This window comes from Stegodyphus dumicola, chromosome 10 (assembly GCF_044657685.1).
Source record: "Stegodyphus dumicola isolate Sdum_Otavi_A_Nest chromosome 10, ASM4465768v1".
Classification (NCBI taxonomy): domain Eukaryota; kingdom Metazoa; phylum Arthropoda; class Arachnida; order Araneae; family Eresidae; genus Stegodyphus; species Stegodyphus dumicola.
In genome coordinates this window covers 7,176,082-7,203,720 of record NC_140777.1, presented here as the reverse complement: position 1 = coordinate 7,203,720, position 27,639 = coordinate 7,176,082, and the positions used below count along the sequence as shown (strand labels likewise).

General features: G+C 32.0%; 1 protein-coding gene across 2 annotated transcripts; it reads left to right on the top strand.

Moving 5' to 3' along the window:
- Positions 1-1,400: 1,400 nt before the first annotated feature.
- On the top strand, positions 1,401-27,384 carry LOC146994872 (transmembrane emp24 domain-containing protein 2-like). Of its 2 annotated transcripts, none has more exons than XR_015043663.1 (2): positions 1,401-1,666; positions 27,280-27,384. XR_015043663.1 is itself a non-coding variant. In XM_085826042.1 (2 exons), exons 1-2 carry the CDS (start codon positions 1,469-1,471, stop codon positions 26,191-26,193), a joined length of 327 nt encoding a protein of 108 aa, XP_085682168.1. In that variant the 5' UTR covers positions 1,401-1,468; the 3' UTR covers positions 26,194-26,306. The 2 variants fall into 2 exon arrangements, 1 of the variants encoding a protein (XP_085682168.1); XM_085826042.1 differs by lacking the exon at positions 27,280-27,384 and adding an exon at positions 26,065-26,306.
- Positions 27,385-27,639: the final 255 nt, after the last annotated feature.

The window sequence follows — 27,639 nt, the reverse complement described above, 5'->3', positions numbered from 1 at the left end:
AAAATAATAATCCGGATCCAATTCGAAGATCAAGGAACAACGCAATCTGCAACATTAACTGAAATAGATAATTAGATAATTTTAGCTTAGCTTATCTCGTCCGTTATACATTAAACGCGCATTCGTAAACGTATTTTGCGCATGCGCACACGCAAATTCACAGCAGTAAAGGTCTTACGCTGTGAATCAACACGACGCATGCGCAGAAAGTTTGTAGATTTAGGTATGGGTGTCCGAATTAACGACTTTTGTCTGTATATATAATCTATATGGAAAAATGATTACAAATTTACTTAAAATCCATTTTAAATATCAATAGATAATTTTTAAAAAGTGAACTTGTTTACGTTTTTTTAAAATAAAATGCCAGCATAAATTTATATTTAGTCAATTATTCCGAAAAAACACTCAACAGGAAATTTGAGATTCCACGTATTGTTACCAAAACTCTTTTTAGAATAAGTACTTCAAAAACATTTTTACTTTTATGAATAATATGAAATCTCACAGATAAGCTCTTTCATAGTAACTTCAAATATTAGTTAGTTAAATTGCTCAGAAGAGACTGATTAATATGCAAAGAAATCGAGTTTGGTTTCTTACTCTAAGCTAGTGCAATGTTATAATGACCAAACAGTTAAAATGATTTTGAAAATAAATTTTATTACACTAAGTTATGCAAAATCATTCATTCAACACAGACTGTTAATCTAAATAAGTCCAATAAGCTAATACAAGCACTTAAAATATACTCAAAATAATTTGACAGTGCTTCTTGACTTAGGAAGAGAAAATCTCTCACTATAATTTTATGAATTAATATTAACAATGAATTAATTTTTAAATTAATATTTACAATGAGGAAAATGCTAGAATGCACCAAAATAGCACATCGAATACACTTGTACCAGAACGGCATGGCACTGCAAACTACAAAACAATATACGAAACCAATTAAAAGACATCAGATATTATGATACATACTTTTCGGCTTATACGATGAAAAGATAGCAGATTATTTCTCAAGCAATTATAATAATTTCTTTCTTTTTCCACTGAGGTGCTTGATTTTTATTACTCTCGCACAGATAGTACTACTCAACAGTCGGCATCAGACCAACCATGAAAATCGTAATGCCAGTTAGTATTGAATTTAAGTAGGATCACCGATAATCCTGATGGCTGACCACATAACGCATATAAATATAACTTGCATGACAAGGAAATTAAGAACTGGAAGTTGTTTAGAAGAGCGAATAATTTTTTCTATCTTTAATGTTTCTACAGTCTGTTAGGACATGTGTAAAATAATATGCTCTTGAGCCTAACCATTTAAAATCAAGTTTAGTAGATAGAACTTTGTATAAGTGGCAACATCTGCAATGTTTCTGACTCCGTCCGTAAAACGTAAATGAACGTGGCTGTTAATATTATGAGCAAATTTTGATTGACCTATAATTAGTTAAAAATGAATATCATTTCCCACAAATTATCAGTTTTACAGGCTGTATTTCTTGCAACAGTATTCTTGCCCTCCATTAACTGTTATTTTGTAAATGTAGATGCCCATGCAGAAGAATGTTTTTTTGATACAGTAACGGCCGGTACAAAAATGGGTTTGACATTTGAAGTAGCTGAAGGAGGCTTTTTGGATATTGACGTAAAGGTAGGATGAATTTTTCATTATATACATAATTTAAATTGCTTTTAACTATATTCTTATCGTAATAGGAGCAGCATAATAGGGTATTTTAGCCAGCATCATCTGGCACCTCTTTTGAAGAATATTTTGTGAATTTATTGGTAAGCAATTAAAAAGAGTGATAGTTGTCTTACAATAACGCATATAATTTGTAAATACGGGGATTTGTTTATCTCAAAATTACATATATTTATTTATGCACTGAGAGACAAAGGAAAATAATAGGTAATCACAAGGTTCGTACGGTCCTTAAAAGTCCTTAGATTTTTTTAAATCGATTTTTGGTCGTTAAAAGTCCTTAATTTTGGCTAAAATCAGCAGAAGGTCCTTAATTTTAATCATTTGAAACTTCTGTCTGTTTTTACGACTGCCATTTTGAGTGTGAATGAGCATTTTGGAGGAATATTCTTGGAGATTCACTGATGTATACATGGCTATGTTTTGAATGGGTTCATGAGTTATAATTTGTTTCTATTTCTAATATAAATGATGGGTTCTTCGAGTTTCTAAGAAAGAAGTGAAACATAAGCATTTCGAAATTCATTTTTTCTAATAAAGACCTCTTAAACAACTTTTCTCTTTTGGGGATGTGAATTCTTTTATTAAACGGTTCTAAATTTGGCGACTTGTCAACATTTGGGCGATTTTAAGATCTTTTTAATTCCCAAATCTGAGAATCTTTCGATAATTTTTTTAAAACATCCTAACATTCATAAATTTCATTAAAATAATGGTAATATATAAAAAGTTATATTTAAAAAATAACACTAAAATAAAACATTTTTATTTTTCACTGTCATATTATAAAGTTTCATTTTGGCAACTTATTATACAATATTTTGAATCTGAAAAAGAAACAAGCTACAGTGAAAAGTCGTTAATTCGGACACCCATAATCCGGACCTCAAAGCTACAAACTTTCTGCGCACGTGTCACGTTGACGCACGTGCGTAAGACCTTTACGCTGCAAATATGCATGTGCACATGCGCAAAATACGTTTACGCATGCACGTTTAATGTATAATGGACGGTATAAGCTAAGCTAAAATTATCTAATTCAGTTAATGTTGCAGATTGCGTTGTTCCTTAATCTTCGAATTGGATCCGGCTTATTATTTTTTGCAGACTGTTACAGCAATTTTATAAAAGTAAGCTTGAACTTTCGATTATGTCAAATAGAATTTCTGATATATATTTACTAATATGTAAAGGATCTACAAAGCGAAACTATGTTTCGAAGTCCATTAAACAAAAAGTGGAATTGCAGTAAAAAATGGATAAAGGCATATCCTTTGCTTATCTAAACTTTAACAATTGTTTATCTAAACTTTGTTTATCTTTAATGCCCCAGCAGGAATGTATTGGAAGTTGATCTGTCAGCACTATCCTTATCTTCAGGGCAGATGTTTTTATTTTATTTGGCTTATAATTCTTTACTAAATGTAGCATTTCATCTGGATGATGTACTCCGTCTTTGATATGATTTAAATCAAATTCCGATAGGGAAGAAAGTGACAGATGTTATTGAAAACGAAAAAATTTTGATTGACAAATTAGTCGGTATTCTCGACACAAGAATTATAGGACTTGAACAGCGGAACTTTGTAACTGAACAAGAAAATATGTCTGTTTATAGAATTAAAGAGAATGTATTATCACATAAAAAACGAAGCATCTTAAACAACTTACATTGAAAGAAATGTTTACTAAAGTAAACAAATAAATATTAAGCTTTTTTTTGTAAATTTTGATACCCTTTAGATCATAATTGTTCTTTATTTCACAAATTACGGTTTCATATTTTTAATTTTATAATTTCTGCATGCCATCCTACCAGATTTAAACTGATGATCTATAATCCGGAATCGCCGAAGTCCCGAAGCGTTTGTATTAACGGCTTTTGACTGTATATAACAAAACATCACTGTTGCCACAAAAAATCTACATTATAAAGTACATATTAAATTGTGTATGTTCTGAGTTTGTGCACGTTCCTGAACAGGCGCATTTCCTTCCAATGGATTCACATATTATCTTACAGCTACCAATCAGTTTACTAGATGAACAGAGACTATCTCCATCATCAATACAGAAGAATTATGAAAAATTTCAAGCATTAAATTTTAGTTAACTCCTATAAAATTAGATTAAAACAGATACATATTTAAGAGGAAAAAATAGGAAACTAAAGAAGAGTGATAATTTTTACCTCATTTTGAAGCATTATACTTTTCTCATCTTCATTTGCCCAAATTATTTTAAATCCATGGTCATCAGAAGTCCAAAAAGGTTCATCAAATATCAAGAATATTTTATCCATTGTTCCAAAACCAATATTAGATAAGGCTTTGGTTTTCTTTTCGGGTAAATTAGGACTGAAAAACATATGCATATTTTCCTTCAAAAACCCAACAGAAGCAGAAATTATTACTCAATCCGCAGAAATCTTTTCACCATCTTCACATTCAACTAAAACAGGAAATTTATCACAAGATCGATGTTTTAATGAAAATTCATTGAAACTATCGTAGCAAAAGTTTTTACACTACTTTACAATCTTGACAGCCTTGTTTAGAAGCACAGTCTTATCAGATAGTTGACAATTAAGAATGTCTATCAAAGAACTAAATCCTTTTTTGAAGTTTATATGATATAAATCATCAGGACAATCAGCCCATTCAATATAACTCTGGACAGAAACATCACTTAAATCATCTGAACCATTGTCTATCATCTCAAAAGTCAAAAACCAGTTAAATATTCCCCATTTAATAGATATATCATAATCATCAGAACAACTAGCCAAATACTTCTGAAATACGTGAGACAAATATTCGGTTACTGATTGTGGAATATCACTGTCTGGATAACAGCTTTCACCAAGGGCATTTTTTGCATCATTTAAAACTTTTTGAACTTCTCCTATAATCATTTTATCAACAGCCCCAGCAGGAGTACAAAATAGGCCTTTGTCTTCATAAGAGATTTCATTTAAATTATCAGCTAAGAGTTCACATGCTTTCGAAAATACATACAGTGGATTTTCGATGCCATGGATTCACTGAGCTCCAAGTTCTATAACTGAACCACCTGCAGAAAGAGGAAAAAAAATCGGTTAAATATTTCAGCAATTTATATTACATTGTGTCAAGAAAACTTTGGAAGAAATGCGTAATCATAATTAAACTTGACAATTCTAATAAAAGAATTCGCAAGAGCATCTTATGATTTTTTAATTACTTATGTCTGAAATGCATCAAAAAAGGAGCAATGGAGCACAGCAAAACATGTAAAGCTTTAAGTGCATAAATTTAACTCATTAATTTTAAAAAAATTGTGAAATTTCTCAAGATCTCTCATGCTCTAGTGCTGCACAATTGGTATTAAAAATGTATGACAAGAGATCATGTTAGGATTACTTGAAATGAGAAACTTAATACACAAAATATTTTGCAACAATATAAGTTAACTTGTTTCTTTGTTTTTTTGAACTGAAAAAACAAAGGCAAAACCAAAATAATGATAAGCTTGCTTGCTATTAATTGCACAAGTATAATACATTTTTAAATGAATTTACCAAATGTCAAGACATTTCTCCCACTGTGATAACCAATTTTCCGAAAATAAGGAAAATTAATTATTAGATTAGAATTAAACGTAAAATTAAATAAACTACTCGTATATTCTAAGCATTCACAAACTGCAATTAAAGTAACTGTATTCCTAAATAAAGTTAATGTTAAGATGTGTAGTTATTGCATGAGTAATAATTATTTTTTATTTCAAGTATTTTATATTTTTGCATGTGTTTAATTATTTTGTAAAACTAACTTTAATGTTTTGTTAATATTCATATTTATATTTCTTTTATGGTGAATGGCAACAAGTAGTTATTCATATTTATATTTATTTTACACTGAATAGGAACTAATAATGATTTGTGATTATTCCGTTTTCTAATGTTGATTCTATTGTTATTCAAGCAGCAGCTCATTTAATAGCAAAAAGATAAAAGCACTAACTTAGCTATTCGTTAGTGATTCTTGCTGTTTCTAATTATAATGCAGTTTGAATATCAGTAGTCAAGACTACATACTGCTGACCCTGTTTTATTTTTGAAATGACAACACATGACTCATGGAGAAGAATTGGTGCAGGTGCAGTGGCTGGAACTTCATAAGAGGAGTGTAAAAATACCTCCTCTTTGGGGATGATAAGCCAGAAATATTTTTTTTTTTTTCCAAGGTGCAGTTCAAAATCAGTAATATTGTTTCAGAAGAAACGAAATTAAATTATTTAATTTCACAACTTGAACCTAAGTTAGTCGGAAGTATCTGGGATATTGTAACGAACAAAAGTGCCACAAAATATTTCAGATGCTAAAATTACATGTATTTAAGGAAAGTGAAAATGTACAGATTAAATGTTTGATTACTGATATTGAGCTTGGAGACAAAACAACTTTTGCAAAAATTGAGATCAGTTGCTACTATGGATGTGTCTGAAAATTTAATCAAATCATTTTGGCTTGAGAAGCTACCTAAATAAAGAATATATTATTAGTTAGTGATGAAGATATACGCAAGTTAGCGTGTATGGCAGATAAAATTAGTGATATGATTCAGAAATCAGAAGTATTATCCTGCAGGGAAGGGGGGACACCGCGGCATGCAATGAATTGGAAGTTGATCTGTCAGCACTATCCTTATCTTCGGGGCAGATGTTTTCATTTTATTTGGCTTATAATTCCTTACTAAATACAGTATTTCATCTCGATGTATTCCGTTTTTGATATGATTTAAATATAATTCCTCGTCATTATAATTTGCTTCCGGTAGTAAAGAAAGTAACACAGAGGTTATTGAAAACGAAAAAATTTCGATTGCGGTATTCTCGACACAGCAATTATAGGACTTGAACTTTGTAACTGAACAAGAAATTATGTCTGTTTATAGAATTAAAGAGAAAGTATTATCACATAAAACGAAGCAACTTAAACAACTTACATTGAAAGAAATGTTTAATAAAGTAAACAATTAAATATTAAGCTTTTTCTTTTTGTAAATTTCGATACCCTCTAGATCATAATTGTTCTTTATTTTATAAATAACGGTTTCATATTTTTAATTTTATAATTTCTGCATGCCATCTTGCCAGATTCAAACTAATGATCTATACTCCGGAATCGCCGAAGTGCCAACAAGTCCGGATTAACGACTTTTGACTGTATAAATAAATAAAATTAAAGTACAATTCACAAAGCAAAATTAGCTATAATTAATTAAAAATGTATTTGGTTAATCTTTGGATTATGGTAACTTTGCGATTTTTTGGTGAAAATTTGGCGACCAACCGTGCTACAGCAACCTGCCAGGTGGCTTTTTTTTTTTCCATGCCATTTTGTTTTTCACGAATAAAGGCATGTTTTTATTTATTTATTTACTTTTTTTACTCAACATTTTTTTCCAAAGAAATGTTTAATAAAGTAAACAAATAAGTATTAAGCTTTTTCTTTTTGTAAATTTTGATATCCTCTAGATCATAATTGTTCATTATTTTATAAATTATGGTTTCATATTTTTAATTTTATAATTTCTGCATGCCATCTTTACCAGATTCAAACTGATGATCTATAAATCCGGAACAATCGATAATCCGGAAGCGCCGAAGTCCCGACGAGTCCGGATTAACGACTTTTGACTGTATAAATAAATAAAAATAAAGTACAATTCACAAAGCAAAATTAGGTACGTAATTAATTAAAAATGTATTTGGTTAATCTTTGGATTATGGTAACTTTGCGATTTTTTGGTGAAAATTTGGCAACCAACCGTGCTACAGCAACCTGCCAGGTGGTTTTTTTTTCCCCCCCACGCCATTTTGTTTTTACGAAGTAAAGGCATGTTTTTATTTATTTTTTTACTCAAAATTTTTTTCCAACAATCTGCTAGCTGAATTACGCATATGCTAGAACTTTTATGGAACAAAAGTGCTTAATCATGACGAAGATTAGGTGCGAAATTCAGACAAAATGCAGAATCGCAAACTGCTTGCTGCATTTTTAAGAATTGCACATACACGGTATCCATGTACACGTCGACCTATTTTCACTTAAAAAAAATCCCAGAATTGCACAAAAATGGCATTGCACACACTCTTGGCTTTATCCATGTACACTGCTAAAGTCCTAGCTAGTAAGTAACCTTTATCGCCTTACCAAAATTTCGCCAAACTACCTGTTACCATATTCAGAAGATTAGCCATGTATTTTTAATTTTTTCATAGTAAGAGTTTTTCCTGTGTAATTGTCTCAGAATGTGCATCAGTTTTCTCTATAAAATTAATTTTACATTTTTTCCCTTTTTTCCCCAAACTATGGCTTTTTGCTGTTACAGAAATGGTAGGGATAATTTTTCTTTAGGATTTTAGACATTGCAGCTTGGAAAGTGGAAAAGGATTTGAAGGCAACCCACGATTCTAAAAAATTCGAGAAATATGTGACAAAATGAAAAATGCATGGTATCAACACATAATGGATGTATTTTCTAGAAAGTGTGCAATGAATTTCTTACTTTTTGGAGAATGTCTGGAAGAACAATGAAAACAGAATATTTGAATGTCTTACTTCTGATACTTCAATCTTAACATGTTTATCTTCCCATTATTTTCTCGTTTATCTTCCCATTATTTTCTCTAGACACAAGCATGGAAAATATAAAAAAATGCTTCTAATCCTATCACATGGGCAAGCATTATAAAAAGGATTTTTTTCATTAATAAAGAAATTGAAAACTTACAATTTAAAAGATTCATCTAATATGTCTTAATGCATCATTCACAGCTGGCACTAAGCATTTTCCCGCCTGATGCAATCTCTGTGAATCCTAAATTCTGCTGCCTAGTACCTTTATAAATTCTGCTTCCAATGCTTGCTCTAAATTCTAAAAGTTTTACCTTTTCTAGATTTTGTTGGTCGGTGAGTAACTAAATTCTAAAAATTCTGCCACGTCAGCACGTTACCATATATATTTCATATTTCTTTTGAATGTTCATATTACTAAAGAAATATAATTAGTCACTTTTTCTGTACATTCTAAATGCATTCAGTGTTTTTTAGAAAATAACAGAAATCCTTAATTAAATCAAAAAATTATAAAATGAAAAGGAAACATGTTGAAGAAAGAAACAATACTTAAGGAAAATTATTCTTCAACGATATGTGCAGTTATTAGTCCAAAGGGATTTTAGTCCCGAAGGACTATTACTTTCATTTTGGCATTTTGCGTCGGACTCCTATAAATGTCGGTTCACTTTTCAAATGTTGCCACAAAATGTTACGAGTCCTGCATTATATTTGAAGAAATTAAATAATGAAAAATCTGCATAAATATATGTATATTTCTCGTATTGTAATAAAACAAAGGTATCTAGAGACATCCAATTTTGAATCACGTAATCCTACTGCGAATATAGGCATTTGGAATTTGTTTTATTATCGATTTCATATTTTGTAAAACTTTTAACGAATTTTTGAATAACAAACTCAATGATTTAAAAGCGAGCAATGGCAACACACTAGGGGGGGGGACTTTTTATCTCCAGCACGTCGAACAGTGTATCGGAAATTCTAAAGAAATGCTCATATTTGCAACATTGCTATTAAACTAAATTTTATGGTTTAAGTCCAAAGAACCTGACATTTAATAAATAAAGGTAATGCACAAAACGTTAAAGAAACACTGGTTAATCTTTGGATTATGGTAACTTGGCGAAAATTTGGCAACCAACCCTGCTACAGCAACCTGCTAGTTTTGTTTTCGACGCCATTTTGTTTTCCCAAAGTAAAGGCATGTTCTTTTTTTTTTTTCCCCCCAACATTTTTTCCAACAATCTGCTAACGCTTATACTAGAACTTTTATGGAACAAAAATGCTTAATCATGACAAAGATTAGGTGCGAAACTGGGAGAAAGTGCAGAATTGCAAACTGCTTGCCACATTTTTAAGAATTGCACATACACGGAATCATCCGTGTACACGTCAACCTATTTTCACTTAAAAAAACCCAGAATTGCACAAAAATGGCATTGCGCACACTCTTGACTTTATCCATGTACACTACTAAAGTAATAGCTAGTAACTTTTATCGCCTTACCAAAATGTTGCCAAACTACCTGTTACCATATTCCACAGATTAGCCGAAATGCCCTTTGGATGTAATTTAAAAATCTGAAACATTTCGGATTTTTAAAAATATTTTATTATTATGTAAATTAGCCAATTGTTTGTGATTTTAGCCTTTACTATAACTTCCCAATTCTATTTCCTCATATGATAGAGAAATAAATATTAAGCTTTTCCTTTTTGTAAATTTTGATACCCTCTAGATCATAATTGTTCTTTATTTTATGAATTACAGTGTCATATTTTTAATTTTATAATTTCTGCATGCTATCTTCCCAGATTCAAACTGATAATCTATAATCCGGAAAAATCGATAATCCAGAATCACCGAAGTCCCGATGAGTCCGGATTAATGACTTTTGACTGTATAAATAAATAAAAATAAAGCACAATTCACAAAGCAAAATTAGCTACATAATTAATTAATAATGTATTTGGTTAATCTTTGGATTATGGTAACTTCGCGATTTTTTGGTAAAAATTTGGCGACCAACCGTGCTACAGCAACCTGCTAGGTGCCTTTTTTTTTTTACGCCATTTTGTTTTCACGAAGTAAAGGCATATATTTATTTATTTATTTATTTATTTTTTACTCAAAATTTTTTTCCAACAATCTGCTAGCCGAATTACGCATATGCTAGAACTTTTATGGAACAAAAGTGCTTAATCATGACGAAGATTAGGTGCGCAATTGGGAGAAAGTCCAGAATCGCAAACTGCTTTCCATGTTTTTAAGAATTGCACATACACGTTAACCACGTACGCACAAAAATGGCATTGTACACACTCTTGACTTGCACTAGACTACAAAGACGCAGTTAATGATTTGAATTCTACAGAGTGGCAGTGGACAACAAAAACAGAAGATATTCGAGATACAAGTAGAAATATATATGTCTTATTAGATATTGGTAAAGTTTTGTAATTGCATCTTTTGGTAATTTAATTATTCACATAGTTTATCCTCTGAATTTTCATAGAAAAAGTAAAAGAAACTGAAAGGTTTTGGGTATTAACAGTCACCTAGAAAGGTTTTTAATGCTCTTGCCAAGCTTGTAGTCTATCAGTCAGCTGTAATCAGAAATAATCAGAAATTTTGTACAGAACTTTTTTTATTAAGCACTGTTTTCTTTGCCTTTACACCTCATACAGTACAACAGCAAAAACATTTTGAAAGCTGCATAGCAGTATGCTTAGAATTCACGATGAAGTGTCAGGCGTTCACATACACTTTTATATTTTTTCAGTCTCCTCATATGTCATATCAATATTCAATTATCTTAGTCAGATGGCTAACAAATTTTTGTCTTTTTATTTATCACTTTTATGCATTATTTGTTAAATATCATGTTCTTTGTTTTTATGCCACATAAAATTCAATTCAACAGCAAAACTACAAAAAATTTAAAAACAGTGTAAAAATATATTTCAGGGTCAGCCTCCGCAAAAGTTGCCGATTTTTGGCGATTGGCCAGAAAGGGACACTTTCAAGATAGCCGCTATACAAAACCAAAATAACAAGTCAAAGGATTGCACTAACTCGATGTCCATGTACACATGGATCTATTCTCACTTTTAAAAAAATCTGAAAATTGCACAAACTCAGTCAATGTACACATTGATCTATTTACACTTTTAAAAAATTCAGAAGAATTATGATGTCATATAATGTTAAAATAAAATTACTCATCACCAAAATTGAACACAATTCCTAGCTAATCAAAGCTCAATAAACTGCATTGTAAATCACACAATGAAATAACATAAAAAAAGAAATACATCTTATTGCATATATGCACTACAAAAAGGAAATATCGACTTAGCATATTTAGAAATTTCTGTGTCTTCAGTCTGTGGCACACAGAATTCCTTAACAGCTTCCAAAAACTTTCTTAACTGATCTGAACTAAAATATGCATACTGCTGTCACCACAAATTCACAAAAATAAGAGTAAAAAAATATCCTCCATAGTGACAGACTGTCGGTGGCATTCCTTGCATGAATCTTTCTTGCGACAAACCCATTCAAAGCTAGCTGAATGATATTTACGTTTCTTTGTACAAATAGGGAACTTATAATGACTAAGTAAACCTTTATTTACATACCAGTCAATTAATGCTTTCCCCCCTTTCATTTCAAATCATACAAAACTTCACATTAATCTCATCACATACAGCCATTTTATGGTGTACAACGCAAAATAAACAACATACTTCCTAACTGACATCCAATGCTGAAATAAACCCTTACAAATATTTTCCCATCTGTTAAATTCACTGCAGTCTGCAACCAATCACGTCAAAATAGGTTTTCCAGAACATTCAACTACTCAGGTTAACATAATGAAACAACAATTTGGTGATAAATGAAACAACTTAGTGATAATATATTTGGCACCCTAAAATATAGACTAACCCTTGTTTTTTATCAAGTGCTTTATATTATTTCATCCTTGAACAAGACGTTCATTGCAACGGGCGCCTGGACTGGAGTCCTATCCGGATCGATGTTACGTCACTCATCGTAATGCATAATAAATAATGATCATCGATCATTATTCACATATGGTGAGTGAAGGCATATCGTAATGAAAAGCAATAATTAAAGGCAATAATCCTTGATAAACATATCGAAACGTAGCATCGGGAATACGTGCAAGTAATGCATGATGAGAGAAGTAACGTCTATCATTGAAGACATCAGTGCTGGAAATGGGCGGAGAATAGGCTGAACTATCTGAAGTTGAGGAAGGTCAGGTGACACTGAAACGTCCAATGGCAGGTTGAGAAGGAGTTACAATTTGAGAGGCTGAGGAAGATCACATGCAAGCCATGATTTTTGTAAATTTAAAGTGTATTAATTAACTTGGAATAAAGATGTTTGCTTCTTCACATATATTGAAGAGTAGGAATAGCTTTCCCATAGGAGTTTCTGCCTTTCTTAGCTGATCCATGTTGGATCTTAATAGATTGAATAATTTTGATACATTGCTATTTCCAAAAATAGTGTACAATTCTTTTAAAGTAGAGAATACATCTGAAAAATTATTATTATTATCCTGGTTACTGTTGTTCTGGTATTTAACTGTTTGCATGTGTTTTGACGTGGTTTGGGCGTAACTTTTTCCTTTAGTGTATAACTGAGTGAGTAGTAGTGTTTTTTTTTTTTTTTTTTTTTTTTTTAAATAATTAAACTTGGTGTACCAGTATTATTTCTGGGTTTATTTTTAGGAAATTTTTTGCAACCGCGCGGACATTGGATGATTTTTTAGACAATTTGCACAGACTGGTTTATCTATTTGTCCTGGTGTAGGGCACTCTGAAGTTTTATGGTTTTGTGCACATTTCACACATCGAGGCAAAAAGAAGCAATTATCTGATGAGTGATGGAATCTTTGACAATTGTGACATTGTGGAACTATGCTTTTGTTGATGTATCTTTCAATAGTGATCATGAAAAATCCTAGGTGTGTTTCATTATAGATATTTTTAATATTGGCAGTTTGAATTAGTTGGGCTTGAAATAAAGGCAAAGGTTGTTTAGTTTTAAAACGAGGTCTTTGTACTACTTTCTAAATTGAGTGTTAATTCTGCTATTATTTCATCTCTATCTGTCGTGATGGGCAGTCCTCTGATAACAACTCTTACTGGTCTTTTATGTCTAGGTGTTATTACATAGTGTTCAATGTTATGCGTTTCTAAATTGTCCGTGACCATCATTCTCCACTGTGCCATAGAATACTGCTTTTGAAAGGTTTGAGATTTTTTTAGATATGGGTTATATCTGGCGCCATCTTCCCATTGTTTACCATTGTTTGATTTTTCCTATTTTCTTGATTATCGTTAACTCTTTTGAGTGCTATTAATTATTTGCGATGGTTGATTATCATTTCTAGTGTCTGAATGAGTGGTAGAATTCAATAATGCACTCAAACTATTCTGAGTAGCAATTGAATTAGGAGGTGAGGTTTTTGGCAGTTTAGCTGTTTTGGTTAGCTTAATCCATCAGAATCCTTATCATTATCCGAATTTTCATCCTTTTGTTTTTGTTTAGTATTAGTGTGTGGGTGAGTGTAGCTTGCATGCTCATCAAAAAGCCATTACAAACTGTATAATAATAACCTAATTATTTACAAAAGCAAACCTGCAAAAACAGCATAACTTTTAAGCTCACGAATTAACTTCTAATGGCTGGAGATGCAAATAAACATATAGAGTACAAAGTCTGAAATCTAGACCACCAAATCAGCAGCAAATGTTTTTTTGGAGGTGCATGTCCCGATTTTTGATTTTACTTCAGCACTGAATTAAATACCTTCCTATTGAAGAAATAATCATTTATAGGCATAGTTCTATATGGTCAAAATAATTTAACTCTGTAGGCAGAATTTAAGACCCACAGAGTCTGAACCAGATTGCAAAATATCTATTGCCTGCCTGGATAATCCTGAAGTATATGTGGAAATTTATTTGTTCAGGACTACCAAAAATCATGTGCAGGATATAGATCTAAGTATACTAAATGACTAAATATAATTCCAGCTTAAATTCATCAGGGTGCAGTAGAAGCAAGGCAGAATTTAACAGAACAATATATCTTTTAATTACAAGTGCTGTAGAAGTAACGAGAAATTGTGTACCCGTATGTATTCATTACTCAGTGAACCAGTACTCGTTACTATCGTATCGTTACTCATTACTTTCGGTAAAGTCGATCGGTATTTGTATCCTGAGACTATTTTATCAGTATACGGCCCTAGGGATGCGCCCTAGGGATCAGTATACGGCCCTATGCGATACTGAGTTTTGCGTCGTATTTTTGAATACAAATAATTCACCTCTTTTTGTGGTGTCTCAGAAGTCAGAAGCGCCTACAAAAGGCCGTCAGGAAAATAGGAAAAAATAAAACACGAAATAAAATAAATATTACAATAATAACATTAATTAGTAATTAAAATAATAAAAAATTACTTATTAAAAACTTAATAATTAAAATAATAAAAAATAGTGATTAAAATAATGAATAATTAAAGTAACATAATAATTAGCAACTGAAATATAAAATACTTATAAGTAAAATTTAACAAAAATGTAAAGACAAATAAAAATTAAAATAATTCTTAAATTTATGATGAATACTTAAATTATAAAGTAAAATACCAGACCTTGTCTTGTTGGCTTAGTACCTTCTCTTCCTTTCTCATTTCATCCCAGCTCCAAAAAGTGTCATTTTGTTCGCTGCCTTCCCCCACCAATTCCCCCTTTTCCGTTTTATCCGCTGTTTGAAAAATAGGTGTTTACGATAAGACGAACGTCTGTTTACTTCAATTAAAATGGTTTAGAACGTCTGTTTCTACTTCGACTTAGCTTTTGATTTCTAATATTATTTATTATTTTATGCAGACGAATTATGCTGAGCGGAAGAATGAATTTCAGACATATTCAAAAGTTGTATCTGAATATAATAACATTTTTGTTATATAGTATCCATTTTTTAAATTTCACACATTTCTAAAGCAACAGAACCACGGTATCACTATTTTGGCACACAACACACCAAACACACGTATAATTAACATTAATGTTACATTCTTTATTAAAAGTAATGGGTCCTCTTTAAATGCAACCATTCATACTTTTTAGAGTATTTTACATGTCGTGGTCTTAAAAAGGTGATGTTCACTACCAATGTTTGTTTATGTTCTCAAAAATACAGATCTCTTATAAAGTGACCTCTTAAAGATGTCATAATTAGATGATTTGCTATAATTATTTTCTAATAGATAACGGAATTAATGTAATTTAATGTCAATAACTCGAAGAAGCAAGTTTAAATACGGTGCAACAAAAATAGAAGTATTTTAAATGACGAAAATATTCATATTTTGTCAATGTCAAATTTTAAAAAGAAATTATTTTGGACAAATTATGAAATCTAACTTTTAATGTTGTCTTCTGGTTCCTATATTTATAGCTGGCAAAGTTTTATACTCGTTAAGAAAAAATAAAAATACAAGAAGTTTGATTCCCGTAAACAGAGATTGACCGGGAAATTTAATTTCAAAATTTGCAGTGTTTGATGCCATTTGTAACTTGCCTTCAGGTATCGCTTAATTAAGTTAGAATAATTCGAGGAAATAAATTTAAATGAAGTGCAGCAAAAATAAGCATAATTTAAAAAGTTATGCAGTACCCATATCAAATTTCACTTTTCATAATGACAATAAAACTTTCCCAAATACAAATAAAGAAACTGGGTTGTTATTGGTGTGTTTAATTATGGCAAAGCACACTAGAGCTATCTGCCTAAAGGGAGGGATGCCTTCGTGGAGGACTTTCTAAGGGAAATGGCTCGCATACACGTTACACATGGCGAAAACCACGAAAACACCCATGCAGCCAGCCCGTTCGCGGGATTCGAACTGCAGACCGAACTACCAATGTTCAACGACGTTACCGCTCAGCCGCTGGTGGGCTAAAGAAACTATGAGACCGCATTAAAAATTAGATTACGTTATTTGTCCGTTATTTGTTATTTCGTTTCCTGCTGCTCCCCATTCCTTTCATCAGAACCGCTAATGACAAAAGGGTGAATTTCTAGTAAAGCATGTATATTAATGTTCATTATACATTTGCCACATCTTTGCTTTCTTTCAAAACGGCGATAATGTGGTTCTATTGCTTTAGAAATTAATAAAATGGGCCCTATGTTATAAAAACCTAATTATATTCAGATACACACCTTTTGCACATGTTTGAAATCCATTATTCTAATCAAAAAAATATTGAATCAATATTAGAAATCGAAAGCTAAGTGAGATTGAAGTAGTAAGAGTCATATCGTTTAACCTGTTTTAATTGAAGAAAACAGGTGCTTGCTTTATCGTAAAGTGAACACCTATTTTTCAAACAGCAAAGAGCCCACCAGCGCTCGAGCGGTAAAGTCGCTGAAGACTTAATTGTTCGGTCCAGGGTTTATTTCCCGGCTAACGGCTGGCTGCCCGGGCATTTTCGTGGTTTTCCCTATGTCTAACTCGCATATGAGCCACTTTCCTTTAAAAAGTCCTCCACGAAGGCATCCCTTCCCTTAGGCAATAGCCCTAGTGTGCATTGCTGTAACCAAATAATCCGAAACCGAAAAAGAGGGAATTGGTTGGTGAAGGCAGCGACGAAACATCATTTTAGAAGAATAGGCTACATAACCAAATTTCTATCTATACTCTGGTAAACAGTACATTATTTGCTCATCAAGGGCCTAAATTTAGCTAATGCCTGGCTTGGTTCTTAAATTGCAATTTCAGCAACAGCCCCTAAACCAGACGATGTCTGGTACTTTATTTCATTACTTAGTTGTTCATCATTAATTTAAGAATTAATTAAATTTTCATTTGTCTTTACATTTTTCTTGAATTATAATAATAATCATTTAATATTCTAGTTGTTAATTATTTTATTTATTTTTTATTTTTATTTATTTATTTATTTATTCATCTTTCCTGATAGCCTTCCAGAGCTCCAGCACTTCTAATTTCAAAAATTAAGTCCTGATTACAACCAACGAAATAATAAAAATAAAATATAAGCGAAATAAAAAGCCAAGTAACTTACTTAGTGATAAATAAATAAAATAAAAACCAAGGCTTTTATTTTTGCCTTACTTGGCTTTTATTTTATATTTATATACACATATATATATATGTGTGTGTGTGTGTGTGTGTACTTTACATTTAATTATAAGGATATATATATATATGTACTTTACATTTAATTATAATTTATTTAAAATATACATATTTACATTTTGTAGTATTACCAATTGCAATAAAAAGGGAGGTGCACATCTAGATGTTAAAACGGGCCCATATACAAAATTTCAACGTTCTAGAACTAATCGTTTTTGAGTTATGCGAAATGCATATATACGTCACGAAAAAATGCCTTTCAAGTACCAACTTGAAGTCATAATCATTACTCATAAGTATCAGCTTAGAGTAAATGGGATTACATTTAACAATCCTTTTCTGGAAGGAAAAAAAATGTATTTGTACGTACAGACGTCACCAAAAAATAACTCACATGGATTCTGTAATCGTCAAAAATGGATATTTCCGTTGAAATATGATACCCAAAAAATTTTCTCGATTACGATACTTACTTCCTTTTTATTTCGTACAAGGAAGTAAAGAACTTATATTAATCTACATATTCTTATTTAAACCATACCTAAGTGCAGTATATAAATATTTCAAATCAATAAAATCTCCCTATGGCACCCTCAAGAAAAAAATCAATAATCATCTAAATTTTCAAATTACAGACATAATATGTGCTATAAATCTAAATGTAAAAAGCAAATACAAAATAACGTTTCACACTATCAAAATTGATCATTTTCTTAAATATCAACAACTAAACAATATTTCAACTAAAACACATAATGTAAACAAGAGTTTGCCCGATGAGTTAACCAAAAAATTCGAAATTATCAATGAAAAATGTGGCACACAGGTATTGTTAGCAAATGTATCATTTGTATTCGAACAGCAACCGCATCATTCGTATTCGCGTAGAAACCGCATCATTCGTATTCCCATAGCAACCGCATCAAAGGTATTCTAATAGCAACCGCATCATTCGTACTCGAATAAACCGCATCGTACGACAGATGCGAGTAAAGAAATGAATTCGTGAGTACCGAATCAGTACTTCGAGTCAACCGATGTACCTGCTACTCGGTAATGAATACATGTGGTTTGCTCCAGCTCTATTAATTACCAATCTTGCGATACACTGCCAATAGTGTATAGTGGATGCTAGCTAAGCTTTATGATGATAGTCAAGAATTAAATGGTTTTCAGATATCACAAACAAAAATCGAAATTTTCCAATTGGGAAGAAGTAACATAACAGAACAGAAGTTTTTCATTGCGTTCACAATATCCAAATCATTAATCCAACAATATCCAAATCATTAATCAATTAATGGATGACAAAATCTGTAATACAGGTCTAAATCCAAAAAAATATTACTACCAGTAGCGAAGAAGATAACAGATAGTTCATTTACAATAAAAAAATTTCAAATGACAATCTAGTAGGAGTTTTTGAAACAGCCATTACAGCACTCTAATAAGGTAACCCAATAAGAAATGATGTCTATCTATAGAATGAAAAAGAAAGTATTAGCAAATAAAAACGAAACAACTTAAACAACCTACATTGAATTTTTTTGGGGGGGTGTAAATTTTTATTCCCTTTATTTTGCAAATGCTTCATTATTTCATAAATCACTATTCTGTAATTTCTACACGCCATCTTACTAGATAGACATAAACTGATGATCTACTTATCCAGGAAAATCCAAAATCCATAATGGCTGAAGTCCAAAGAAGCCCGTATCTCAGACTTCGTACTGAACCAGAATCTGTATAAGGCTGCTAGCAATACAAATATCAACAATATTTGCATTATGCAATATTTCCAAATTTCTCGTTATTTAATACATTTAGATCCAGCATATGTATTGTGCTGTGTAGCAAAAGCCCAACAAATAATTGCATTAGAAAACTCTGTTGCCTTGTTACTGAAAAGTGGATATATAATTTGGTATCTGTGGCTACCTTGAAATTCAAAATCTTCATAAGACACAATATGGATTAATCAGTATGAAAATAGGAAAAGTTTCTGAACGAAGACCTGAAAGCATGTGCACAAAAACTGGAATAAAAATTCCTCCAAGACAAAGATCCCAAACAAACAGTAACTTGAGTGCAGTTCTACAAACAGTAAGTTGAATACAGTTCTTGAGTACAGTAAAAATTGCTCCATATTCTGCATTTGACCGTACCCAACATGCAAAATTAGCTGTAAAACAAAATAAGGAAATAATATAATTCCTAAAAAGTAATTTTGAATGGAAATGAGAAGAAAAATTAACAGTCATGCAGAAGCATTAGAAAAATGTAATTTTAACTAAGTTTTAGCCATTAATTAGTCTTTTACTACATTTTTCTTTAATATAAATGCATCCAACAGTGCCCAGAAATTTAAGTAATTGCATTTACATTATACCTCCCACAAGGTACACCTCTACTCAACACTTTTGTTGCTTATCTCACACCAGCATGCGACATGGTGTCGATAATAAAAAGCAAATCATGCCGGCGTGGAGTGTCGAGAGATATCTTGATAGCCAGCCGTCCATTCGCGCAGAAAGAGCTGCAACTCAACGTTAAGTCTCCATTTTAGTCGGCATTATATGTTAAATATGTCTGCTGGTATTGGGTGGATTATAGGTTAGAAGTAATTTTAAAAGCATATGGTTTAAAATTTATAGCCTTATTAGTTATGAAAAAAAGAATCTTTAATGAGTTTTACAGGGCCTTCATGCCCTCCCCAAAAAAAAGCAATCCAAGAAGCCTTTAACAGGTGATGAAATAGCAAATTTGTTGGCTGAACTTTTGGATGAGCACTTGAATGATGTTAGATATGACAGCGATGAAGATTTAATTTCTCCCCAAGATACCCATGATACGAGGGCTATCCAGAAAGTAGATTACGTTTTGGAATAAAAAAATAAACAAAGTATAGGAAACAAATTTTATTATATACAGATGAAAGCCACACTCAAATACTACTTTTCTACATAGTCACCATACAAATTAAGGCATTTATCGTAGCGATGTACGAGCTTGGAAATTCCTTCGTCGAAAAATTCGGCCGCCTGCGCCTTCAACCACTTCGTTACCTCTTCTTGCAGCTGTGCGTCGTCATCAAAACGCTGCATAGCCAGCCACCCATGTTTCACCCATGTTTCGTCACCAGTAACGATGCGATCGAGTAAAGAGTCACCATCCTTATGGTAAGCGTCCAAAAAGTTCAACGCTGCAGCCATTCGCTGATTTTTGTGGTCCTCTGTCAAGATTTTTGGAATCCATCTTGCACAAAACTTGTGGTAACCAAGCTTTTCGCTGATGATTTCGTGCAACAAACTTCGCGAAATTTGTGGAAAACTCAAAGAAAGTTCCGTTATTGTGAAATTTTGATTTTCACGGACTTTAGCATCAACTTTTTCGAGAAGTTCGGCGGTCACTATGCTGGGTCTCCCACTTCGATCTTCGTCGTGAACATTGGTTCGGCCATTTTGAAATCTTATGACCCACTGACGCACTCCACCTTCAGTGATAATGTTGTCCCCATACACTTCACGAAGCTGCCGATAGATTTCTATCGGTTTACAATTTTTTGCAGTCAGAAACCTTATTACTGAGCGCACCTCGCAGCTCGCGGGATTTTCAATTAACGCAGACATTTCAAACCATCACAGTATCTGAACGGAGCACAGCACGAACCTCTCACTAGCACGGCTAGATGCAGACTGAGCTGCGCAACGCTCTGACCCCAAGATGGCCGCGCTAGCCCCGCCCCTAGCGGACACAGACGGAAACGTAATCTACTTCCTGGATGGCCCTCGTATTTTGGATTCTGAAGTAGATGACGAGTTGAAAGATGTGCAAGAGGCGACATGACATCAGCTTGATTCTTCTATGGTACGAATTTGGGAAAATTCCCCAACAACAATGGAATAAAATCACAAAATCTTTCGCAAAATCAGAGTGTTTGTTGCAGCCTATTTAGGGTTACAATCCAAATCATTATTTTGTCATTTACTTACTGAAAATATTTTGGATGAAGTAAGTACTCAAAAGAATGACTAGACTCATAAAGTACTTTGTTGCCGTGAAACAAATGCTTGGAAGGAATCCACAAAAGATGAAATGTTGGTATTTGTGGGATTAATTTTACATATGACAACTATGAGAATAAACCACATTCAAGATTACCAGAAAACAGATACAATATTTGAGAAACACACTTGAGCGCACTATGAGCAGGAATCGTTTTCTTTTATTGCTGGAGCATTGCACTTTGTGAAACTACAAAATTCAGAAGCCCCAAAGTATTGACTATGTAAAATTAGAAATATGGTGAATTTGCTCAAAATGTGGCTGGCTGAAATACACTACCCAGGACAAGAGAATAATTAGATGGTGGTTGGCACGAAAAACTGAAGATAGGGGTAACGGTAGTGAAGTATGCTAATGGTGTATAATCAACAAAAGGAAAGATAAAAGAAATGTAGTTTATGTTTCTAATGAATACAAAAACGATATTGTAGAAACGACAAACAAGAGGCAAAAGGAAAATTATTTGCTGTCATTCAATGTAATAAATTTATGACAGGGATTGATAAGCAAGATCAGATGATCATGGTGGAGGAGGGACTCTAGATGGCCTACCAAAATATTTGTGCATATTTTGAAATTAATGATTTTCAAATTCTCACTTTCTCTATAACAAATATTCCACAGAAAATATCACTTTGACTTTTGTTTATTGGTGATATGCAGTTTATTGAAACCACAATTTGTCCCTCGTGATTCTGTGCATAATTCAGCTAATTAGAACATATGATCAATCAACAAGAAGAAGAGAAAAGTGGAAAGATAGTTTGAAAGCAGTGCAAAAGTTGCTATTCCCAGGAAAACATACAGATATTACTTATATATGGAAAATTTACGACGGATCTTCCACTTATTGCTTGGATTGCACGAAGATGACCTACAAGTAAAATGTTTAAAAATACTGTTTGCAGTAATAATATATTTGTTACAAACTTATAATAATTCACGTATATTAAATATCTGCCACTCATAAAGTATCATATAAAATAATTTTTGTGTTTTATCACTTATTTTCATTTTTTCGTTTCATTTTTACACATATGTACCAATGCGTAATGTGGCTTTTAGGAAATAATTTTACCCCTAATGCCTATTGTTCACTAGCACGTGGTCAAAATATTCTATTAAAAAAGGCCTAAATAAAGTATAAGCAGTATGATACACATAATCACGTTTTATTACCACTTTTTTCAATCATATTTGCATAAAAAATAAGTGGCCTTCTGCGAAACGTTTCCAATTAAAAAAAAATTCATGATGATCATTGCTCATAGTGAAGGATTCAAAGATCAATCATCAGTGACTTTAATATCCATGTGGGAAAAATGGTTGCAATGCTCACACTTTTAAATAACCAGTGCAAAGGATTATTATTTACATGTTCTGCCCTTCGGCACTACATGGAAATAGGAATGCTTTCGTGGAGGACTTTCTAAGGAAAATTGTATTTCTAAGGGGATTTAAGCATGTTACATATGGGGAAAACCACAAAAATGCCCATACAGTCAGCCTGTTCGCGGGATTCGAACCTCAGACTGAACTACCAGTGTTCAGCGACTTTACCGCTCAGCCGCTGGTGGGCCTATGCAAAGAATTTTTTTAACATATTTCTTAGTACAAAACTGTATAATTTATTTTATTCATTTTTGGAATAATTAAACTTTCTTTTTTAAGGACTTTCAATTTTCATTAATTTCCAAATTCAAATAAATACTTGTGACTATACGTTTTCAAAAAATATATGCTCTTTTGCAAAAAAAATCAAAGCACTAAGAAGGACTTTTGCAATAAAGGACGAAATTTCGCATGCAAAAACATCTTGATCAAACATGCAAATGAACAGGAATTAGGATCATAGCGCACATTTCTAATGCGCTATTCACAAAGTATAAAAGCAGTAACAGAGGTGAAAAATTATCCTCTTTTGTTGCTGGCATTGTAATTCCGTTAAGAAGCAACTAAAGATGCTATTACGAGGATATCGAACACCTCACAGACAACTAAATGACTTTATACGTGGTCGCATTGTAGGGATGCGTGAAGCTGGGTTGTAGTACCGAGCAATAGGTAAATTTAATTAAATTCAATAAGTTTAAATGAAATGTAGGGGAATTCTGTACGAGGAAGTCATTTGATGTACACATAGAATTTTGAATTTGATGTTTCCTTTAGCAAATAAAGCATTATAAATATTTACAAACTGTAGTATGATTATTTCAAAAAAAAAAAAAAAATAAGACAAACTAATGTATTGTGTGGCTTATGTGTTAAAAAGGATCACTTCATTCATTCATCTATTTACTTTTAATATCATAGAGAAATTTTAATTCACAATAACTATATATTATGGCCAAAGGGGCAGTTATAAAACTTTTAATGTAACTGAACTGATCATCTCTAATGTGACAGTTTGCACTCATTATCACTATTGTAGCAACCTGTAGTAATCAGTCAGATGTGCTGAGTAACAGAAATCCTAGATTTATGTATCTAATAGCTTCTTGGCCATGGATTCATCACACTCATCTAAAGTCATCAATTTTTACAACTACAATGATATCCTTAAATTGTATATTTACTTGAACATTAATATTCTATTAACTTACTACCAAAGATACCTCAGCTATTCTTAATATAGCAAAATTAATACTGCCATATGCCACTAAATAACTTACCATGATCAGGTTGAACCATGAAAGATCCACCGTCTGATGATTCCCAAGTATTCTGCTCATCATCCTTACGTTTTGTTGTTATAGTTAGTTTGTCTGCAACTAAATAAGCTGAGCAGAAACCTACACCAAACTGTCCAATCATAGAGATATCCACACCAGCCTGCACTGCTTCCATAAATGCTTTGGCACTAGACTTTGCAATTCTTCCCAAGTTGTTTACCAGATCCCACACCAGCCTGCACTGCTTCCATAAATGCTTTGGCACTAGACTTTGCAATTCTTCCCAAGTTGTTTACCAGATCTGCTTTTGTCGTACCACTACCCCTGATTTTGCCAAGTGCCTAAATAAAAAATTTATATCTTTAATTCAGATCCTAATTTTTAATCACATTATATTTATTCATATCTTCCAATGAACTAATTTTAAACCATAAACTTGCTAGTTAAGACATACTATATTACTGTAGCTGAAGTCATGCTAACGAAATTATTGAGGCCCTCGGTAAAACTGAAATAATCTATGACCAATACACATTTTTGCAACGAAATCAAATTATGGTCCCAAGGGCATAATGCTACTTCTTGACTTCGTATACTACCTCATTTAGTTTGCAATCTTAATATATTACAACATGTCAAATATACATCAGAATTACTTATATCCGATGAGTTTGAAATCGTTTCTCGAAGAAAGATTTCTTTTTTGGAATAGAAGGTGTTGATGATCAGGCTCATCAATTGAGCTATCTCACTGCAAGTTATAGCAGGTTGTCCAATATTTATTCTTATGGATAATTATGAATGTCCGCATAAACCAAAATTTCTGAATGAGTACCTCAAACATCAAAACACTGCTCACAGGAAGTGGCCATCCAATTCACCTAACTTGAATCCCCATTAAAAATCTTTATGATGAGTTAGATGCACTGCTTTTATTATAGTCCCCCTCTAACTAAGCTCAAGAAGATTTAAAATTGAACTATTAGAAAAATAGCTCTTATTGCCTTATGGCAGCTCCATATAGACAGGGCCAGATAAAAGGAGATTGGGCCCCGCATTTGAAAGGGGGTTACCATCAAACTAAACAAAAAAAATTTTGAAATTTAAAGCAAATTGCTTTTGACAATGGCTAAATTATAAATTATTCAAATAATTAAAAATATATTTATTTTAAGTTCGCATTGCTGGATGAGATTTATTAATGTGTTTATTATTATATTATACTTTATTATATAGAAAACTCATACCCGTAAAAGTTCATGTCAAATGTATTGAATTTAATCGAGATAGTCCTATATTAGAGAGATTTTGCACTACGTACGCGAACTACTTTACGTACGTTAAGTACTATGCACGTATATATGCACAAGCAATTATTTCCATAAACATACCAGCCATTGGTATAGTATCAAACGTCAACTGTTTCTTGCTTTGTAGTTCGCTATTCTTCTAATCGTTATAATTATTAGAGTCGTGTTTTCTGACTACAATTACTAATTGTTGAATAAGGTAAGTACTCATTATTCTACATAATTTTATTGACAATACAATTATTTTTGTAATTAAAAATCTAAGTAGAGTATTCGATAAAAAATGGATACATAATCTATAATTTTATCATTAGATGTCGAATCCACTGAAACAAGAAAGAGATGTAGGAAGAAAATATAAAACTGGTAGTCTAAAAAGGAAATTAAGTGCAAAAAGGAAAACGGAAAGTGAAAAACTCAGAAGTGCTTTAAACAAATTTTTTTTAAATAGATAATGATGACAAAGGAGAAGAAGAAACTAATGACAAAGTTGAAGCAGAAAGTACTGATAAAAATGAAGAGGAAAATGACAAAAATGAAGAAGTTCATGATAAAGATGAAGAAGATTAAGAACAAGTAAAGAATGAAGAAGAAACACAATTGCACAGAATGGAGCCGGAACAGGAAGAAGCAAATATTGGAATGAAAATGGAATCACAGAATATAACTTATGATCCTGCGTCTTGGCCCGAGATTATTACTAAAAAAATAAGAGATTTACTGATTCAGAAGTCAAACAACAAAAATCAGCGTTAATTCACAAAATTTTCACAGGACTAGTTTCGATGGTTTTACCGAACCATCATCTTCAGCTGCAAAACAGCTTTGCAGCTGAAGATGATGGTTCGGTAAAACCATCGAAACTAGTCCTGTGAAAATTTTGTGAATTAACGCTGATTTTTGTTGTTTGACTTCTGAATCAGTATTTATTCGGCGTGTTATTGTGTCTTAATTAAGAGATTTAGTTACAACGGAATCACTAAAAGATCGTTTTGAACAATTAAAAAATCATAATGAATCTTTTGAGTTTCTGTGAAAACTTCAAAATATGGAAAAAGAAGTACTTCAAAAACATGCAGCTGAATTAAAAATTTCTCTAGCAGATTCTAAGTTAACAGAAAATGATGTACCAAAAAATGAAAGAAGCTGATATAGATGGGAAAATGTTAGTTGAAGAACTGGAAGCTATGAAATCTATTTTTCCTTCAGAATTTTTTGAAAATCCGTTTAAAATGTTCAAAGTTTTATTGGATAATGATAGAGCACTGGCATTTCTAAACGTGTTTATTGCTCTCCGAATATTCTTAACAATTTCAGAAAGTTTTGCTTCTGGAGAGAGATCATTTTCCAGAACAAAAAAACTATCTGAGAGCGACAATGAATCAGGACAGATTAAATAGTTTAGCAATTATGTCGATTGAAAGTGAAGATGCAAGGAAATTAGATTTTTAAACAATTTTAGAATTTACAGAACAAAAACTTAGAATTATGTAAATTCATGCATTCATATTCGGTGAGGTAAATTTATATTCAATAAATGTTTTTGCATTTTGAACATTTTTATTTTTTAATTTATGTAGAAGTTTACATGTCTGATGATCCATGACATTTGATATATTTATATATATATACTGAATTTGAGTTTTATTTAAATATTTAATTTTAGAGAGAGGTCTCCGGGGGAAAAAAAAAAATCCAATCGAGCCCCGCACCCTATTCGATCCGGGCCTACATATAGATTACCATTTCAAAACTTAAATGAAGGTCGAAGTGAGTGACATCCTTCATTATTAGTTTTACTTGTTTGCATTCTTTCTAATTTTTTTAGCTTCATAACATAATATATAAATAGAAATAAATAGTCACAAATGTACCTAATTATTCACTATTTATTACAACAGTTTAGCAATAACGAAAAAATTGCATAAAATAAAATGCATAAATTAAATGAAGCTTACCTCAGAGAGAGAGGATTTAAAAATAAGGCCTTGGGCCCCCCTTCTCTTTAGCCTGTGACCTAGTCACC